Here is a 16,880-nt window from a genome sequence, read left to right as displayed (position 1 = left end):
CTCGGGACTCCGATTTTGATGAAAATGGACTCCACGGAAAGCTTGTGAAATCTTACAAGATTCTCCAGAAATATAACCCATTGATCAATCAAAATATAAATATCTATAGGACACTTCCAATTCATTCCTCTTATTGTTCCGGATTTGGAGGTTTTCTTTATGTTGTATCTTTGGAACCTATAAAACCCTGCAAATATTTATTTTTAACACATATATTAGTCCCAATGGTTATGTTGTTATTCAATCACCAAAATCACAAATAATGGCTTAAGGGCCATTTTTCTTATAGTATGTAAGCATTTTACAACGGAAAATTCCAATAAACTCCAAAACATTGCAGCTACACAAAGTAACTTTAAGTTCTTCATCAGTAATATTCACGTCTACAGGCTCAAGCTTTTTAAGGTTTAGAAAAAACTTAATACTTGCAGGGTGCTTCAGAGAAATAGAACCAAGCTTCATAGATTGTAAGTGGGAACCATTGGTAGCATCAAAAAGCTGAAATGGGAAGGTATATGGTTCCTTTCCATGATGCTGGACTTGAAAATCAAGAATCAGTTGCTTTGTCTTTGATGCAATAGCAAACTTCACCCATCTATCAATGTGCTCAGCGTGTTCATGTGTAACGGTGAAAATTCAACTTCCAGTTTTTCAACCCCTACGCCAGGGTGTTGCCTTAAAACTGCATCGACCCTCCGAATAAAAACATATTCGCTTATGTGTGAACGGGGAATCCCAAATCCCTTTTTATAAAACAGTGATTTAAAAAGAAACTCTAAGTTTGTGCGGCAACGAAAAACATGTCTCCAGTGGTTTGATAATATACTTGTCCTCGCAGCCTGTCTTATTGGCAATCTTGATATGATAGACTGCAAAATATCCTGTAGCATAGAACCAAGGGTGTCATATTCCTTATTTACCATTCAACAATTAAAAAAAGATGTTCTACAATATAACATGGCAAAAAGCACAGAGAAAGAAGAGTAGTTGGGTTCCATAGTGTTAATGTGTACGTCATGCAGAGGTACGAGAAGGGCAGCGCAGTGTTATACATGATTATTACTTGAGTTGCAGCTTGACATTTCATTGTTGGGTTGATCATGTGAAAAGCTATGTGTGAAAACACCTAACTAATTGTGTGCTAAAGATATCAAAGTCAAAATGACTTAATGCTTTGGGAAGCACTAGAACCAACCCAAAACATCTATAAGGTGCTAAAGGTTGTAAAACACAAATTGGTTTGTGTCTTGATTGGAGACACTAGAATCAACTCAACATTTCTAGGGTTGTCCCCCCTTATGTGCAATGCTATCTATATAAGGAGAGGCCCTCATAGGATCTCTCATTCTATTGAAGAGCTACCAATCAAGCTTAGCATTGAAGCACTAGGGAATGACATCTCCAACGCCAAAAGCTTCTACGTCTAGCCTACATCAAGCGGGCATGAGGATTTCAGCGAGCCTAGATGGCTAACTCGTCGAACGACGATATGTTTGCATGAACTTATATCAAGTTCTTGGTGTTCTATCTAGAGTTAGTGATCTTGTGAAACTAACAATGGCACCAGAGCCTTGCTATCTCTAGTTAGGACCCTCTGCACCTAGGGTTTTTGTTTTTGTTCTTGAAGTTCTTGTTCAAGTTCATGCCCTAGGTCATGTTGCTCAAGTTCATGCTACTATACTATGTTTATATCTTTGTTCTAAGTTCTAGTGCATGTGTATGTTTTGTTTCTCCTAAAGTAGATGCAGTTCATCAAGTTTATGCACTAGAATATGCCCTAGTTCATGTCTGTTCTTGTAAAGATGTTAGGGTTCTTGTTGCTCTTCATGTTCATACTTCTATTCATGCTTGAGTTCATGAAATTTGTGCAACTTTAAAGAAACCTAGGGTTTCAAAGATGATATGCATCATAGATGGAGGGAATGAGTTCTAATTGAGCAAAATCCCTAAGATTGGAAACCCTAGACTACCCTAAAAATTGGGTAGACCCTAACCCTAATCGAGGTAAGGTGGTAGACTTAACTAGGCTCCTCCTCGTCGTTCTGCGGCGCTGCTGTCACCCGTTGTCCACCACACAAGCACGTGCTGGTTGGCTCCTCGTTTGCACTCGGCTGCCACCAAGGTTGGCCCCCTCGCGGCACTGTAACTACTACCATGGACCGCTGCCGTGCGTAGGAGGTAATGTTGTCGCCTTTCGCCGGCGGGACGCCGCCCTGTGCATTTGCACGGGCACCTAGCCTCGGGCACTAAATTGACTATTGTAATCCTATATCTTGGTATATTATTTTATTAAGAAATAGGTTTGTTAAGATAAGACACATAATCAAGGGGGAGAATGTTGGGTTGATCATGTGAAAAGCTATGTGTGAAAACACCTAACCAATTGTGTGCTAAAGATATCAAAGTCAAAATTATTTAATGCTTTGGGAAGCACTAGAACCAACCCAAAACATCTATAAGGTGCTAAAGGTTGTAAAACACAAATTGGTTTGTGTCTTGATTGGAGACACTAGAATCAACTCAACATTTCTAGGGTTGTTCCCCCTATGTGCAATACTATCTATATAAGGAGAGGCCCTCATAGGATCTCTCATTCTATTGAAGAGCTACCAATCAAGCTTAGCATTGAAGCACTAGGGAAGGACATCTCCAACACCAAAAGCTTCTACATCTAGCCTGCATCAAGCAGGCACAAGGACTTCAATGAGCCTAGATGGCTAATTCGTCGAACGGCGGTATATATGCATGAACTTATATCAACTTCTTGGTGTTCTATCTAGAGTTAGTGATCCTGTGAAACTAACATTCATACCATCGGTAGATCACTCAACTGAAGCCTTGATCGCTTCTTTTTGTTGGGCAGCAGCCTCTGTTTCGCCTTCGAGCTTCTCTTTCTTTTTGACATACTACTATATTAACCGCTTTCTGTGAGGAAGATTTTGCACGAGCATCAGTAAAGACAAACAAATAGTATTAATCAAATTATTACGAGCTGGATCACCTATTATTACTTGTTATACACATCGAATTTGTGTTGTTCCATGGATTATTTGAAGCGAGCAAGGACAATATGATAGAATTATAGAAATCTCAGTTGAGATGTTTATTCTTCGACTCTCTTTTACGTTACTCAATTGTTGCAACACAAACCATAACATACTCAGTCCACTATGTATGCAAAGTTTCTTCAGCTTTAATATCTTGCAAGGCGACTAAATAAGTCAAGCAGAGAGAGAGAGAGAGAGAGAGAGAGAGAGAGAGAGAGAGAGAGAGAGAGAATTGTAGCAGCCAGTGGTGGAGCTGGTGAATTTTCAGGCCTAAGCGGCCTAGGGTCAACTTCCTAAATGTTTAAACCACCCAAACCAAGCCGCATAACGATATATCTTTACTTATTGGGCCTACGCATTAGCACATATCAAGGCTTTAGAATTGCAAAAATCTGGAGCGGCTTTCATTTCGCATGTGTCTATCCTGAACCTGAATTCTAAATCAGCAAAGCATTTGAGGACAGCAACCACAGCTTACACCTCCTCCTGTATTTTAGGAAGCAAGAATAAAAGCCTAAGATCGGAGCGATGTCTCACTGCCACCAACTCGATTTATATACCAAACATGCTAGATCCATCCACAAGGACACCCTATCTAATCAGGCTTGCAATTGGCAAAACAAAAAAACTGCAACATTGGCCGTCAAAAAAATGAAACTACAGCGTTGGTTCAGAACGTGACAATTTATGCATTGGCCAAAAACAGAGCACGACAGCCCTGCACCCTAGTAGTATGTTTATTGGCATCACACAACAACTTGCCAAACGAATCCTACCTCAGCCGATTCAGTTTAATTCTGTCACGAATTGGCATGGAACCGTCTGTCCGAAACCCAATTGGTGTATCTGTTCGACCCAAACATGGATGATGGATCATCGGGAATTGGGGAAACCAAAACTAACCTTCACTCCGTGTGCAGTCTCGCTTGTTGCTTGCCGCCGATGAGGCCTCCAGGCGCTGCCGCGCCGGACCGGCCTCTTGGAGCGACCAGGCCCCAGGCGTCAGCGCGTCCTCTCCGCCGGTGGGGGCACCCGAGGGCCGAGGCCGAGGGGGTGGTCCGGTAGCGCCGGCCTGGAGACGTACGGAGGGCGAACCCAAGCCGGCGGCGGCACGGTACGTACGGGGGAGCCGGGGAGTAGGGATAGAGCGGCGAGTCGGCGAGACGAGGAGGAATCCGGTCGGCCTTGCCGCCTGATATCTTTCCCCTCCTCGGCAAAAAAAAAAAAGGAGTGACCCAAACGGTTTTGTTGGAGTACCATGGAGCATTGAGATCTCGGATGGTTTTGTTGGAGTCGTCCACCGTGACTGACCGGCGCGTTACGGCTCTCTGGGAGTGGGACTCGACGCGATCGCCGCAGAAAGGTGAACCCGAATCGAATGCTTGTTCGCGCCACCGCAGCAGCTCTCCCATCAGCCATCAGCAGGGGCGCGTCCGTCCAAAACCAAAAGGCCACTCCTACCTTTCTGCTCGCGCCAGTGCTGGCAGCTTCGTTCTGATCGCGAGGCCGGGCCGGGTCTGGCACTGGCAGCGAGCGAGCTTTGCTTGCAGCTTGCACCCTTTTGCGGGGCAAAAAAAGAAAAGAAAGAACGGGACACTGTCCAGTCGATCGCCGGTCACGGATCAATCACGTCGTCCCCGGTCCGCGCGAGGCGAGGGCCATGATTGCGCGGTTGAAAATACCCTCTGCCGGCCGAGGCGTCGGAATCGATCTGGCCGCCGCCGCCGGCAGCGGATCGCCGCCCTCCCCGTCCATCCTTCAACTCGCGCCATGCCGTTCCTTCCTTCCCCGTGCCCATACCCATGCCCGCCCATGCGCGCGGGGGCACGGAGGCTGGGTACAGCCTACTCGGAGTACACAGACTACGGCAACGCACGCGCACCCTGCCGTAGCCTTTTCGCCGTAGAGTTTCAGCTTCAGCTGCAGCGGGACAGAGGGAGAAGCCGCCTGCCGTGCCGGGCGCGCCTCGTTTCCACCTGCCCGGGCAACGTACCCGACCGGCCAGTACCACAAGCCGCGCCCTCCCGGATCCGCCGTATCGGGAAGCAGCTGATGTTGGGCCCGGATCAAAGGCTGCCTCTTCCTCCTCCTGCCGCTGTCTCCACCTGCTCCTGGCTGCACTAGTCTTGCACTGGCTCAGGGCCACCCAGGCAGGTTCGCTGGCCCCCGTGCTGTCGCGCACTTGCACACGTACGCGAGGACAAGCAGGGCAAGAGTTCTTTTGATCTTTTCTATTCTAGTACCTTTTTTAGAGTAAAAATCTTTTCTATTTTTTTCTGCGGAGTAAAGATCTTTTCTAGTACTGCACTAGCTAGCCTCGTGCGTGCGCCATTGCCCATCGATCTGCAAGAAGCATTGCTCCCGTTGCGCGCATCCGATCCGATCCGATCGTCACATGAACGAGCCAACGAGTGCGCCATCCATCCAACCAAGGGGAAGGGAGAGAGGAGAGGAGGCAGCTGCAAGAAACAGGCCGCCAGGCAACTCAACGCAGCACACGACCAGGTGCGTGGCGACAAACATTCTCCTGCCCGAGGGGTGCCGATGCCGCTGCTGCCGGCTGCCGCAGCGCGCGAGATCGGCGACCGGGCCGCGACGAGAGCCCCTCAGCTTTCACCGGAGTGGCAACTGTTTGACCCCGGAGCCTCGCCCGCCCGCATTGATGGCGCCACGGATTCGGACACGCCCAGAGAATCAGAGATTCTCTCTTCTCTTCTGGCAACCCAACCGACCTTGCAAGTGGCCATGCATGCATGCCACAACCTTTTACAACATCACAGCAAGCTTCTCCCAGTTCCATGAAGCCCCGGCAGCACGAAAGTGGGACACACACGTTGCCTACCCTGTACAACCTGGAAGGCTAGAATCCTACAGCCTACTGCTAACCAAACCCTAGCTGAAGACACACAACGCAACAGTTACACATGACATGGGGGACAATGAGACCCTTAAAAATAAGTCACGAGACCCTTAAAAATAAGTCACATCGAGATGTTTAGAAAAATTAAATATAGATTAATTATAAAACCTATTGCATGGATGCTAATTGGCGAGACAAATCTAGTAAATCTAATTAGTTCATAATTTAATACTATTAGGCTACAGTAAATATATACTAATGATGAATTAATTAAGTTTAATAATTTATTTTGTGAATCGGTCTCTATTTATACAATTAATTTTATAATTACTTTAGTGTATAACATCCGATATGATACGGACTAAAAATAATAAAAAATAATAATAATAAGTCAATGCATTCAAACACCCCGCGACATGCTGCCACGCTGCTCGCTACGGTACAAAGCTAGGCTACTGCTACGCTCTACGGCACAGAGATCCGATCCGATGCGATCAGACCGCAGCGCTACCGTCCAAAGTCCCCCAGCCTTCCCCTCCTCGTCGCCGGCCGCCGCGCAGCGATCGGGGAGCGCGTCGTCCGTCCTTTGCACAATTGCACGGGAAGAGGAAGGGGAAGGCATGCCTGACTTCGGATTGACCGCGCTGACACTACCACGAACAAAGAAACGCACATGCTTCCAACAACCATGTCAAGGGGCTTGGCTCCACTGTTGGCGCCGCGCTGGCTGTAGCTAGGCAGCTACCACCTAGCTTTCCTTGGGGGTCGGCGCCGGCGTCGCTGCGCACGGCGTCGTCGTCGACGGACGCCGGGCGAGCCTGCCGAGGCGCCGGACGGTGGTGCCGGCGGTGACCCCGTCGCGCGGCGGCGAGAAGACGGCCGGGAGGAACTCGTCCTCGGCGCACTGCAGCTTCATCCGCTGGAGGTGTCGCACCAGCTCCTCCTTGCCCTGCACATGCGCCCACATCCATCCGGCGTCAATCACCATGAAAGACACCGCACCACATCAAATCCAACCCAACAGAACAAGTTACTCCTAGTCCTAGGCCTAGCTTGCAGCTGCCATGCATCCCTGTGGTCATGCGGTTCATCATTGCGTCTTCAACTTGCGTTCGCGAGTGCTCACCTGTATCTTGGCCCGGACGATATCGATGACCTTCTTGGAGCCGTGCACTGTCCAGCCGCGCCGCTGGAGGGAGCGGTAGAGCCGGTGCGCCGCCTCCGGCGAGGTGAGGTTGATGAAGGCGTAGCCGAAGTTGCACTCGCGCCTGCCGATCATTATCAACTCGGTTAGATTACAGGTACATACATCACAACATCACATGTGTATTCTCATTTATACAACTAGGAGCAGAAGTAAATTGTTGGAATCAAGTTTCATCTTGTGTTGTTTTGTCTCTTTGTTCTTCAGCTTTTCCCAGGAGCAGGATGACTGAAGGAGCCTGCATTTGTGTGTGTACAAAAGAAGAAAGGGGAATGGACTCTGACTGCTCACTTTCCGTAACCTTATTCTTACAGCTTTCACTCATGTGTCCTTGAAAACCATTTATCGAGTAATTGTCACAAAGAAATTAGAAATGCAGAATCTAACAGCTAAGGAAATCCCGACAAATCTACAGCATTGTGCGTGGCCATTGGCCAAACTCATCAGCGGGCAAATGCCAGAAAATCAATCTACAGACTTGGGGCCAGTGGCCAAGCTCGTCAACAAGAAAATGTAGGAAACTAATCCACAAATTTTATGTATCGGATTTATTTGTGCACAATAAAGGATATCCATACTACTTAGTACTTACACATGGATACTGGCTTTCATCAACTTTGCTGCTCCAGACAAAAATGCTATAGCATCAAATTTCACTTGTGCTGTTTTGTCTACTTGTTCTTTAGCTTTCTCCAGAGTCCAGACTCAGCCTGCCTTTGTGTGTGTACAGAAGAAGGAAAAGGAAAGGAAAGTACTCTAAAACTTCAGTTTCTTTAAACTTTCCTACAGCTCTCGTGTGCTTTCAAACTACAGTGAATACTATACTAATATGCACCAAAACTTGCAGGAAATAGTTCTAAACACGTGTGCAATTCACAGGAAAAACATTAGATTAGTTTGGCACTAGTATTCCTTGCAAGAAATTAATCCGCCTTACTATCAAAGTTTTTTTTTGGTTTTATTCTGTCTCTTTGTTTTCTAGCCTTTTACAGAACAAGGACAACTGAACCCTGCGTTCTTGTATGTCCCAAAAGAAGAAAAGGAAAAGGAACACAATGTGAGACCATTTTTCATTGAGACTTTACCTTTTCATCACTACAGCTTAATTTCATGTAGTTTTTTTTCATTGAAAATTTCATGTAGCTTTTCTCATCAAAGAATTGCAGCAAGAAAATGCAGGCGTTTTTACTAGTGATCTAGAGACTCTATCACCTGAAGTCCATAGGCAGGTATAGGACGTCGTACGCGGCGACGACGGCGCCGGCGCTCTTGTTCACGCGCTTGCAGTGCTCGTCGAGCAACGAGATCATGTCGCTGCTCCTGCACACATCATACACCAATGGAGAGTGAGAGTCATACGGGGGAGAGGTCAAGAACAAGAACAGGATGCCCTCGTGATGATCGCTGCTGCTCAAGCGCGTACCTGAGCTTGTTCGGAATGTTGCGGAGCATGATGGTGGTGGTGCTCCAGCCTAGCACGAGCTCCGGCTTCGGCGGTGGCCCAAGGCACCGCAGCCGCCTCGTCGTGTACCTAAACGGCGTCGGCGAACTCTCCCGCTGCGCTTGCGCGGCTTTGCACGCGCGCGGGCCGGCCGCCTTCCTGGACCGTGGCGCCTTGACCTTGGCCACGATCCTCTCCTCCTTCCGCCGCGCCACCCACGGCTTGCGCGGCGCGGCCGGCGCCAGGGCGGGCGCGGCGGCGGCGCGTGCAGGTTCCTTCCACGGCTTCACGGCCGCGTCCTCCCGCTTCCCCGCGCCGCCTAGGTCGGAGAATGCCGCAATGAGCTTGTGCGGCGGCCGGCCGGGCGTCGCGGCCGCCGCCGCCGTGGGGACGCCGCCCTTGCCGACTCCCGGCTGAGGAGAGGGCGGCGGCTGGACGGGGAAGCAGAAGCCGATGTGGCCGGCGGGAGGGGCTGGGACGCAGCAGTAGGTGACGAAGGGGAACTGAGGGGGGCAGGCGGCGTCGGCGAGCGGGAACGGCGGCGGCGCCGGCGGGGCGAAGTGGATCGCGTAGGGGTCGGGGAACGGGAACGGCGGCGCCGCCGGGTTCAGCTTCGTCGCGGCAGCCATGGTGGCTCTCTCCCGGGGGTGGATGGTTGGAGAGTGGAGACAGCCGCGTTCGCTGAGACATGGCCGGCCGGCCGGCCGGATTTATAGAGGAACACGGCTGGGTTGGGGGTGTGCCTGATGGCTTGGCCGCTTGGGTGCCGTGTTGTCTCACTGCAGGTGGGACCCGCGTGCATGGGAGGGCTGCTCTGCTGTTCAGGTTTGAGTTCGATTGACTCATGAATTCGGTGTGGGGTGTGTGGATGTCCCAAATTATCTTAACAAATCATATAGTAACTGGAAATTATAGTTGTTAAGATATTAAAATACGGCAATGCTGGGATTAGAGAGTCCACGCAGAAAAAATCGGACCTTTCGATCTATATTGCATATGAGATAAGTATTGATGTTGCAATTATTATTTTTTAATGTTGCGTGGATGTTGCATGAAATATGATGTTAATGTTGCAGTGGAAATTTTCCATCCTCGAATCGGATATCAGAGTCATTTGTATACATATTTTCTTGATATTGCAATTGTTATTTATCAATGTTGCGACGGACCGTCCGATGAAAAAATTCTGATCGGGCATCCAGGCGCTAGCAGTGCCCATTAAAATAATATATTTTTTGGTAGTTTATGCATGGATTTTTTATGTTTCGCCAAATTGTTTCCTTATATTTGGGGTGCAAGTTGATAATTTTAGGTGCACCTCCGATCCTCTCTAGTTCAAATATTTATGCTACTTCTCTAAAATGAGATCCTATTTTTAAAAAGTAGCACAAATATTTAAACTGAGCAGGATTGAAGGTGCACCTAACGATCGCTGATTTGCACCTTGTGAGTTTCCATGAGACGTGTCTAGTTGCGGTTGGTTCCCCGGTGTGCAGTTGCAACTTTGTAGCTTGGTTTACACATGAATTGAAGCTATGTACGATCAAACTCCGACATGCAATGTAGGCCAAACAAACTAGTGAAAGGTATCCTAATTATTTTTTTTCCTCAGGAAAGTCGTCAACAGTTTTTCCATAATTAGATTATAGAAGATAAAAATGGGGAGGGCAGAAAAGTAAGGGGTACAAAACACCCTGAAGCAGAAGAGTAAGCACCGTTTCTGTTTGCTCACGGAGTTTTGGTCCCCTCTCTGAAGGACATCACACCACCAGCTTGAGCTGCATGCAGGTAGTGCAATGTGCAAAGATCCTGCTGGTACACCGGGGGTAATACGGACGTTGCAATGCACGTACGCAATGCAAAGTTAAGTTGCAGTCTTGTTGATAGAAGCTTTGTGTGTGATTTTGTACTAGCAATAACCACAGGATAGGTCATTGCCGCAGCAGGACAAACCAGCCAGCCATGGCTGAACGCCTTGAACACACATTGTTGCCTCGCCTCACAAAGCTGAAGACACGCACGTACGAGACATGCTAGCAGACGGCCACTTTTTTTTGTGTGTGTGTGAAGTGGGCAGTAGTACTAGTACAGCACTGCACTGTGCTGAGGGAGCAAGAGCAAGCAGAGGTCGATCGGCAGGATCAGATCGGTGCTCGGTGCAGTGGAAAGAAGCAGGGGGCAGCTGGTGGCAACGTGCTTCGCTACTGTCCAAACTCCAAAGCACCACGGCAGCCTTCTCCTAATCTCCTCCCCATCGGCCATCGCCTGCCGGTGGATGCAAAGAGCATCGAGAGAGGACGAGGTGCCGGTGCACGGAAAAGGGAAAGGGGAAGGCGTGCACAGGCTCCGGATGGTCGGACGGACGACCGACCGTGCGAGTGTGCGACGCTGCTGCACAAGAGAGCTGCGCTTTTTTGGCGGCATTATTATCGCGTGCCAGGCCGGCGCGGCCACCCCTGTCGCCGGCGGGCGGCGGGCAGGCAGGCATCGCCGGAGGACGTCGCCGAGGAGGGTGCGGGGGTGACCGGCCGGCCGGCGCTTGGGCGTGGGCCGTGGCCGGGGTAGCAGGAGCTCGGCGGCGGCGGCGTGCCGGGCTTGCCCGAGGAGGGATGACAAGACCTGGCGGCGCGTCATCGGCGACACATACGTACGTCCACGCGATCCATGATCGCTCCGATCCTACTGACTACTGAGATCCTCCGCAGGAGACTCTGGCGAACTGACCTTGTGACCGTCGTACACCGCGCGCGGCCTCGGCTGTGCAAGCACACATATACTTGCATATATTTTCTTTTAAATGAGAGCACATATAATTTTTTTTGAAATAAATAAGAGCTCACATACTTGCATCCGTGTGCCAGCGGGATGTCCGCACTGGCAAAAAGCTTGGTCCATGTCCATCTCAAAGAATTATTCAAAAAAAAAAAATCCATCTCAAGGACATGGCGAGTGAGCGCGCGTGAGAGAAAGACTACTGTACATATACCGGAGCCAGTTCAGCTAGAGCATCTCCAGAAATATCTAAAAAATAAACTTCTAAAATTCTGGTTTTTGACACTTGCCAAAAATTATTGGGACACCGTTGGAGCAGAGATTTTCTCTTTTGTTGCCAAAAAACGTTTTTGGATTTTGTTTTAGATATTATTGGAGATGCTCTTAGAACCGTGCACGATGTATGCCACGTGTGTTTGGAGTAACGCTGAAAATCTAAAAAAAAAGAAAATGCGTGTAGCTCTACTAGGAGTGTTTAAAGATCCATGAAATGGCACTCTAGAGCGCAATCCCCATTTGATAATGGCACTTTTAACAAAGCCTACTCCCCCGTTCCAAAATATAGATTGTTTTGACAAATCTAAATATATAATTTTTACTATGTATCTAGATATAGTGTTTATCTAGATACATAATAAAAGATATGTACCTACATTTGCCAGAACGAACTGCAATTTGAAATAGGAGAGTAGTTTTTGACGATATCAAATGTCTATTTTCTTCAACAATATGTCTGGAACCTTGTTACAACTGCATGAAACAATATGGCATCACGAGTTACATATTTTTGCATCTTTATTTACGGACATATAATTCAGATGCCTCTGTGGCAAATAGGAAGGGTCAACAGAGAGTAAAATCTAACTCCATGAATAAAAAAAATTAACCACGCATATATGTCATATGATTCAAACGTTAGATTCATAAGTTGGATTATGGAACGTGCATGCGCACGCGTGGTCGCCGGTGGTGTGCAACACGGGTTATCCTTTCAGCTGGATATCCTTGGGCTAGCTTGTCTGCGTGGGACTAAAGAGCTGTTTGCTTTGTGGCCTAGGACGCTGCCTAAGGTGCGGCGGCCGATTCGGCCGCCCCACATGCGCGCGCGGTGCGGCGCCGCAGGCCGCAAACCAAACAGAGCAACGGGCGGAATCTCCCGAGGCCTTCGATTGCGGGCCGGTTGGGCCAGTAGGTTGCAATTAGCGGATCGAACAAAAACTCCGCAAAGGGCCGCTACCCAACCGAGCTAAGCCTGGCCGCGTTGCAGTGTTCCCTTTCGGCGGGCCTTGTGTCCGCCGTCGCACCGAGAGTTACGGCCCAACAACATCCTAACTCGTGTGCCGCCGGCCCAAATAAGTGCGAGTCCTTTCTGCTCAGCCGGCCCAAGCGTGCGGCGGCGTGAGCTTGCAACCGCGTCGCTTCGACTCTTCTCCCCGTCGTCTCGTCTGGTCCGCCTGCCCCGAAATCACCTCCGCACGGCACTACCTCCGTCGCGAAGCAACCGCAGCCGCGGCTGCTTCTTCTCCGTCCCCGAGCTCAGCCGCGCCCTCGTCCGCTCCTCCTCCGATTCGTGCTCGTACGGCTGTAGTGGTAGACGGCCGGCGAATAGGTGGGTCCTCCTCATCCCTCTCTCGGATTGAGGCGTATGATGGTGGCTGGGTTAGGGTTTCGGGTTCGGGGTTGTTGGGGTAGGGCTCCATGGCCGGCGGGATTAGAGGAGCGTCTGGCAGCGGCGGTAGGCAGGGCGGCAGCGGCGGATCGATGGTGGCTAGGCGAGGTGGCGTGGGCTTTTCTCTCCGGCTGAGATTTGACTGGATTAGCAACTGGCCCATGTTAACCCTGTAACACACCACCGCTGCACATGACATCTGGAATGATGGGCTCACGTGTCCAGTATAGCGCACCTAGGCAATTTGATGGTAGAAGTGACCGCCTGAAGAGCAGATGTCCGTTTCTGTATCTGCTAGTGATCAACTGATCATGGCATTTTTTTTTTATAATGGACAAAATTCAGCGTGGTTGATATTTAATGAAATGATTGTTTTTGATGATGCAACTGATTATTATCTAACAAACATTAATTTCAACTGGTGTGTTATTTGCATCGGAATATCCATTTAGGCATTCACTTCGATTTTCATGAATCATAAGGGTTCAAACATTTCAGATTGCACCACTGATCAGTTTATTGATTGACATGTAACCTTCTCTCTATCAGTGCAGATTTCTCTATACGATGAGCTGGAGAATTCCTCTCTTCGGGTACGCTGGTCTCATTGAAATTGCCGCTCTATGTTTTATGAGCCCTGGCTTCTTGTTTATGTGCCTAAATTAGCTAGGTTTAACATGTTCCTGTATACATCTGGTTACCTGTTAGAACCTCTTAGTTTCAAATAAGTTGTCTGATTACAATACTTTAGTACCTAGTTCTTTCTGTACAACCCTACAGACATTTAAGAAGTTATTTAATTGCGCTGTTTTACTCCAAAAAGTTCATTTTTAACCAAAGAAAATTTACCTAATTGCTATTTGCGTCATTTCCTATGGATGCATCTTATACAGTTGTACTGAATGATTAAGGATAGCATGAATGAAATATGTATTAAGCAGTTCTGAAAACTTTGCTCTCTTGCAGTCTTGCTCACTGCCTGAAAATTTTGCTTCTCTTGCTTATTGCCATTGGCTCTGCTGAATGTGCTTGTAACAGCTCTCAGCAGCAGCAAACAGACCCAAATTTCCAGGACATACCTACGCAATCTTGGTACCCTCCGTCGGTGGTAGGCTCATCTTCACGTCCATCGACACCTACCTCTTCTAGTGCTAGCCCACATCAAAGAGCTTCAGATCATCCTCAGTCTTCATCCCGTGGGCAACCATCTCCTGCTGAGGCTGCAGGGATAATTGCTCGTTTGAAAGATAAGAGGTTCATATATATCCTTATTTTCTTTCATAATCTACTTCTATCTTTCTTGCATACAGCACTGCCTCATTTCTTATATTTATTATCGAATATGGATTGCAATTGACATACTTTGTTACCTTTGGTAGAATATATGTTTTTACGGTTATCCCCAAACTGGGAGATTTAGCAAAACTGTGTCTAGATCTATGCCATGTGACTTCTCTAATTTTGATACCTTAACATAATTATAGGGCATGACCCTTCAACTTACGCTATTATATCACAGATTGGCACCGCACATTTGGATGGACATGTGCAAGACTGGAAAATCCTTTAGTATGTTGTATATATGTTAAGGCAAGGTTGAATAACTAGTGTCAGTCAGCCTGTAGGGATATAAACTGTTCTTCTAAATTATGACAATTGGTTTAAGTTGGAGAACTAGTTGATAAGTGCTGTAGAATTTGGAGACCCATTTATGCATGGTTGATTTTCTGTGCTGTGGTCCTGAATTATATATGATGGAAACTTGTTTAATTTGCACAATATGCAATTTACTGATGATGCATTATTTGACTGGAGTCAACAACCCTGTTTATCTTGCATCTTCTTAATCAAATCCTTTTGTGCAGTATTGAGGAGTTACAGAGGCTATTGAAAGACAAAGAGGCATATAATGCATTCTTTAATTCACTCGATCAAGTTAAAACCCAGAACAATGTAAGCTCTGTTGCACGTGCCACTTTTTTTATACTTGTGATGCTGACATCACCAGAGGACGTTGAGATCCTTTCTGGATATAACACTATTTTTTTTTTAATTCTGTTTCGTTCAGTGGTTCCAACAACTAGTGGATTCCTAAGAGTGCTTATCCTCATTGGTGTTGGTTATCCACACACCACTGATTATAGAAAATAATTTTCAAATCTTCATGATCAGTTAACGATGTCGGAGTTGCAAACTCTTGCATGCTACTCTCTTTTTCCACATCATTTTTTCTTTACAATCTGTATCTCCTAGTATACAATATGATTGAAAGCTTTACGTATTCGTAGGTCCTCCTAGTGTTCTAACACCTTATATTTTTCCTCTGCCCCCCTCATCCATGTGTTGGTGATTTTTCTGCAACTATTTATATTGTGGTGTTGACTGCTGTTTATCTATATTAGATTGTTTTATCTCAAGGCCTTATCTCTGGCATACCCACATAGAAAATTCCTGAAGAGTCTTGTGTATGCTGACTTGGTGCTCTTTCTTAATGTTCAGGTACGTGACGAGCTTAGAAAGGAGACAGCGCAACTTGCAAGTGAGTTATACATTCTGTTTATAGAAAGAATGGTATTTCGGTGTATTTCCTGACTTGGTGCTCTTTGATTTGCTGAGCTTCAAATAAGATATATGTAACTTATTATTACTTGCTCTTTGGTATTGTAAACTACAGGGGAAAATTTAGAAAAGGAGCAGCGGATTTTGGAGCTCCGTAATCAGGTGAAGCACTGTAGCATGTGTCGTGGAGAAAGATGGTTAACACTGTAGCCATGCTATTCACTATTAAAACAAATCATCATTGATAGTTTGAACTTTATTTATACCATGATGCGACAACCATTTCAAACTGTTAATTTGAAGCCTGCTACTAGTTTTGTTCTTTTTTTTTTTCTCAGCACTTCAGCATTTCTTTGCTGACATTTCAGTTGTGTTTATGATTTGTACAGTGCACAATAATAAGAACCACAGAACTGGCTGCTGCTCAAGATAGGTTAACTGATTTGGAGAGGCAGAAGGATGATATTATGAGGTCCTATTCCCCTGCTGCGCTGCTCGACAAGCTCCAAAGTAAGCACTTTGAACAATAGGCTGTATCTGAGTTTTGTTACTTTCTGATTCGTAACTGATTGTAATGTACATTAGACGGTGCATCGCTTGCACATGTTTGCTAGTCATGCTAGGATCATGCTACTTCCAAGATCTTTATAAGATGTTATGTCGTATACTCATCACATTGTTGTTTACTCAGCATCAATGGCAAAGCTGGACGAGGAGTCCGAGGAGCTGCACCAGAAGTTCCTGGAGAAGGACATCGACCTGCCTACCTTTGTGCAGAAGTACAAGAAGCTCCGCACCGCCTACCACAAGCAGGCGCTGCTTCATCTCGCCGGCCAGACATCACTCCGCTGACACCCGACATCTGTACGTAGGCTGTCTTGCCGGACAGACGATGGCGGCAACTTTGTTGTATACCTGCTCGCCCATTCTTTTCCTACACTCTGCTTGGCCCTGTTTTTGAGTGCAGCGTGCGTGTTGTAGGGCTTGCCAAACATCAAATGGAGACTGCATGTATAGTTATATCTGAAGCGTTTTACCTGCCGAGTGACCAGGTTGGATTTACGCGCGGTAATCAAAACCCATTTGCCTTATTTTTTTTCTATAAAGTGTCCGTGGGCATGCTCGTAGCCACTAAGCCATGGAGCTATGCTTTTACCCCGTGGATCGATGGAGGATTCTTGAGCGATGCTCTGCCGCCTTTCTGTCGTGTTGACTGTTAGCGTGTCGAAGGGCATCAGGGGTGGATCAGGCCGACTCGGCCTTGTCGATGGGTCCCACGTGGGGTTGAGGTTGGCTCTGTTATGCATGAGGTCAGGACAGGTGAATAG

The 16,880-nt window shown here is 47.4% G+C and overlaps 2 protein-coding genes and 1 long non-coding RNA gene across 6 annotated transcripts; 1 reads left to right on the top strand and 2 right to left on the bottom strand.

The window, feature by feature from the left end:
• Window positions 1–253: 253 nt before the first annotated feature.
• On the bottom strand, window positions 254–4,199 carry LOC112878913. Its single transcript, XR_003225897.1, has 2 exons — window positions 3,951–4,199; window positions 254–881 (listed from the first exon to the last, which is right to left on the bottom strand). It is a non-coding gene; the product is annotated as an uncharacterized LOC112878913 (long non-coding RNA).
• A 2,456-nt stretch (window positions 4,200–6,655) lies between these two features.
• Window positions 6,656–9,181, bottom strand: LOC112884374 (protein MEI2-like 7). Its single transcript, XM_025949754.1, has 4 exons — window positions 8,535–9,181; window positions 8,324–8,431; window positions 7,034–7,175; window positions 6,656–6,856 (listed from the first exon to the last, which is right to left on the bottom strand). The coding sequence occupies exons 1-4, from the start codon at window positions 9,179–9,181 to the stop codon at window positions 6,656–6,658; spliced, it is 1,098 nt and encodes a 365-aa protein (XP_025805539.1).
• A 3,542-nt stretch (window positions 9,182–12,723) lies between these two features.
• LOC112877318 (vacuolar protein-sorting-associated protein 37 homolog 1-like) lies at window positions 12,724–16,643 on the top strand. Of its 4 annotated transcripts, none has more exons than XM_025941601.1 (8): window positions 12,724–12,933; window positions 13,548–13,586; window positions 14,029–14,247; window positions 14,859–14,946; window positions 15,493–15,532; window positions 15,668–15,714; window positions 15,942–16,062; window positions 16,244–16,643. In XM_025941601.1, the coding sequence occupies exons 2-8, from the start codon at window positions 13,561–13,563 to the stop codon at window positions 16,402–16,404; spliced, it is 702 nt and encodes a 233-aa protein (XP_025797386.1). In that variant the 5' UTR covers window positions 12,724–12,933; window positions 13,548–13,560; the 3' UTR covers window positions 16,405–16,643. The 4 variants fall into 4 exon arrangements, with proteins under 4 accessions (XP_025797386.1, XP_025797412.1, XP_025797394.1 ...); XM_025941627.1 differs by having other exon boundaries at window positions 13,543–13,586; window positions 14,032–14,247; XM_025941609.1 differs by having other exon boundaries at window positions 12,727–12,933; window positions 13,543–13,586.
• The last annotated feature ends 237 nt before the right edge of the window (window positions 16,644–16,880 follow it).

This window comes from Panicum hallii, chromosome 1, assembly GCF_002211085.1.
Source record: "Panicum hallii strain FIL2 chromosome 1, PHallii_v3.1, whole genome shotgun sequence".
NCBI lineage: Eukaryota > Viridiplantae > Streptophyta > Magnoliopsida > Poales > Poaceae > Panicum > Panicum hallii.
This window is presented reverse-complemented; position numbering and strand designations above follow the sequence as displayed.

Bases quoted from the DNA above. Each gene is read 5' to 3' on its own strand.
- LOC112884374 (XM_025949754.1), bottom strand. From the start codon at position 9,181: ATGGCTGCCGCGACGAAGCTGAACCCGGCGGCGCCGCCGTTCCCGTTC. The intron at 7,176-8,323 runs GTGATAGAGTCT...AATGATCGGCAG, and splicing joins TACCTGCCTATGGACTTCAG to GCGCGAGTGCAACTTCGGCT. The intron at 6,857-7,033 runs GTGAGCACTCGC...GCGCATGTGCAG, and splicing joins TCGTCCGGGCCAAGATACAG to GGCAAGGAGGAGCTGGTGCG.
- LOC112877318 (XM_025941601.1), top strand. From the start codon at position 13,561: ATGAGCTGGAGAATTCCTCTCTTCGG. The intron at 14,947-15,492 runs GTAAGCTCTGTT...CTTAATGTTCAG, and splicing joins AAGTTAAAACCCAGAACAAT to GTACGTGACGAGCTTAGAAA. The intron at 15,533-15,667 runs GTGAGTTATACA...TGTAAACTACAG, and splicing joins GGAGACAGCGCAACTTGCAA to GGGAAAATTTAGAAAAGGAG.